This window comes from Borostomias antarcticus (assembly GCF_949987555.1).
Source record: "Borostomias antarcticus genome assembly, chromosome: 14".
Classification (NCBI taxonomy): Eukaryota; Metazoa; Chordata; class Actinopteri; order Stomiiformes; family Stomiidae; genus Borostomias; species Borostomias antarcticus.
Genome location: NC_140247.1, coordinates 5,125,272 through 5,127,995, shown reverse-complemented (window position 1 = coordinate 5,127,995; position 2,724 = coordinate 5,125,272). Strand labels below are relative to the sequence as shown.

At 48.0% G+C, this 2,724-nt stretch overlaps 1 protein-coding gene across 1 annotated transcript in view; it reads left to right on the top strand.

The window, feature by feature from the left end:
* The window catches only part of LOC311317961 (poly [ADP-ribose] polymerase tankyrase-1-like), a gene marked incomplete at its 5' end in the record, with an annotated part of 37,053 nt that extends 36,126 nt beyond the window's left edge, over positions 1-927 (top strand). Inside the window, one exon of the mRNA XM_084449117.1 lies at positions 808-927. Within this exon, the coding sequence (XP_084305243.1) occupies positions 808-894 (87 nt within the window). The 3' untranslated portion in view covers positions 895-927. The remainder of the gene's footprint in view (positions 1-807) is intronic.
* Between the last annotated feature and the right edge of the window lie 1,797 nt (positions 928-2,724).

The window sequence follows — 2,724 nt, the reverse complement described above, 5'->3', positions numbered from 1 at the left end:
CCGTCTCTACTGTGTGTCTACTCTCTCTACCCCGTCTCTACTGTGTGTCTACTCTCTCTACTGTGTGTCTACTCTCTCTACTCTGTCTCTCCTGTGTGTCTACTCTCTCTACTCTGTCTCTCCTGTGTGTCTACTCTCTCTACTCTGTCTCTCCTGTGTCCCTACCCTGTCTCTACTGTGTGTCTAGTCTCTACTCTGTCTCTACTGTGTGTCTACTCTCTCTACTCTGTCTCTACTGTGTCTCTACTGTGTGTCTACTCTCTCTACTCTGTCTCTACTATGTGTCTAGTCTCTACTCTGTCTCTACTGTGTGTCTACTCTCTCTACTGTCTCTACTGTGTGTCTACTCTCTCTACTCTGTCTCTACTGTGTGTCTACTCTCTCTACCCTGTCTCTACTGTTTGTCTAGTCTCTCTACTCTGTCTCTACTGGGGTACAACCAGCCCCATGGCTCTAGACTTTTTTTCAACTGAAAAAAGTTGAACTACATGTGCTCAAGTCAGGCTAGCTTAAATGACGTCTACCTATAAAAGACTGTTCTGACGCCAACGGTGGGTTTTTGGCAAGCGAACGTTAGCACTAGCTGACATTAGCTAGCTATCTTAACTTGGCTTTGTAGTCTGCAATAACGCGACACTCATTGCTAACGTAGGTGTAAAAAATCGGCGGCCTAGCCAGCTCTAAACTCCAGCTCTAGCGCTCTGAGCAGCTGTGAGCTCGGCGCTGTTCAGATACATACAGCTGGTTGGTGGACACACAGCCTAGCCTAGCCTAGCCTAGTCTAGCATTGTGTTCTGTCCCCCCCAGGCCTACCCAGAGTACCTGATCACTTACCAGATCCTGAAGCCAGAGACCAGCACACCGCCCCCAGCCCCCGCAGAGCAGAAGACCTAGTCAAGACCAGGACCAGGACTGGAACCAGGACCAGGACCAGACCGGGTCCAGGACTGGAACCAGGACCAGGACCAGGACTGGAACCAGGACCAGACCAGGACCAGAACCAGGACTGAAACCAGGACTGGAACCAGGACCAGACCAGGACTGGAACCAGGACCAATACCAGTACCGGGACCAGGACTGGAACCTGGACCACAGACTGTTACCCTTCTTATAATACTTGAGACATTCTAGGCTGGACCAACCCAATCACATACACTCCACCTCAGCCCTGCTGGACCACCCCCCCCCAGCAGTCCTCCTTCCTGTCTCCTCTCGTGGACAATCAGAGCCCCCCCCCACACACACACACACACACACACTCTCCCCATGTTCTCTCACTCACAGCTCTCACCCCCCAACACACACACACACACACACACACTCCCCATGTTCTCTCACTCAGCGAGCATACAGAGATGATGTGTAGCTCAGGGTTAGAGCAGGTTCCCTCTAACATATAAACACACACACACACCGAACCACCTCTACTACATCACAACCCCAGTGTGTTAATAAATTGACAGCAGCATCACATTCCTGTTCTCAAAGCTCTGCTTTGTCATCTGTCGGCTTCATGTTGTCTTCTGGTTATTGTCGTGTATTAATTTGCCTAATTAAGCTCGACCCTTTGTTCTAATCAAGATTATATTATATGTGTCTATTCTTAAAGTCAGTTTAGGCCAGAAGCAGCATATTGTGACAAGACAGTAGGGCCAGAAACAGCTATCACGAGGTTTGTTTTGTAAGGGAGGGGGAGCGCTCCTGCTCCTGTGAGAACGCAGATGCCACAAAAGAAACGTTGAAATGAAATTGAAACATTGTATCAGATAACGAGTCAGGCTAGAAACTACATGGCGTGAGAAAGCAGGTGCTCTTCATCAGATAAAGTATATAAGACGCAGTCAACATCAGTCGTGTGTGATATCTCTCGAGAGCCCACCGGTTTTAGTTTGTCTGTTACTGAGTGTACCAACAAATAAAACCTATTGCATTAAGATCCAGTCACCAGTGCCTTTTTGATTCGACTTCAACTACTGAACAAAGAACATTGAAGATTGTAACTAAACCCAAAGGCGTCCGTACACGTCATTATAACCTGGCTGTTTCTAACATGCTGTAATGTTGTAACCTGGTTATAACCTGGCTGTTTCTAACATGCTGTAATGTTGTAACCTGGTTATAACCTGGCTGTTTCTAACATGCTGTAATGTACACAATGATGGGACCATGTTACTATGGTGGAAATTCTCCATGGAAACCATCGCTATGGAGACTTGTGTGTTCTACACGTCTTCAGATCAGGAAGTGTCGGATGGCGTGTGTGTGTGTCTGTGTGTGTGTGAGATCGTAAACAAGCCATGAAATGTTTAAAAATTACTTTGCACAAGAAAACAAACACTGAACCATCTGCATCCTCCTGTGTCTGTTGACCGGGCGATCGGGCCGCCACGTCGCTCATCTGCTCACGGATTTGCACTTTCTGTAGGTGGTGGAGGTTACTGTACAGGTACTGTACTGGGCTGTAGGTGGTGGAGGTTACTGTACAGGTACAGTAGTCCATAGTCCACCCTTGTGACGAGATACCTCCATCTTATGTTTATAGGTCATCCTCAGACTAAGAGGATGTGTGTTGATGTCTCTAATTCATTCCCTCTCTCTTTCACAGACATGTGAGGTTCTGCCTCCTCTCAGCCCTGGGGGAGCACTGGTCCCCTACATCCCTGTGTGGTGCCCTGTAAGTCTGCTCTGATCAGGGTTTAGTGGGGTTAGAAACTCTGCTCTGAT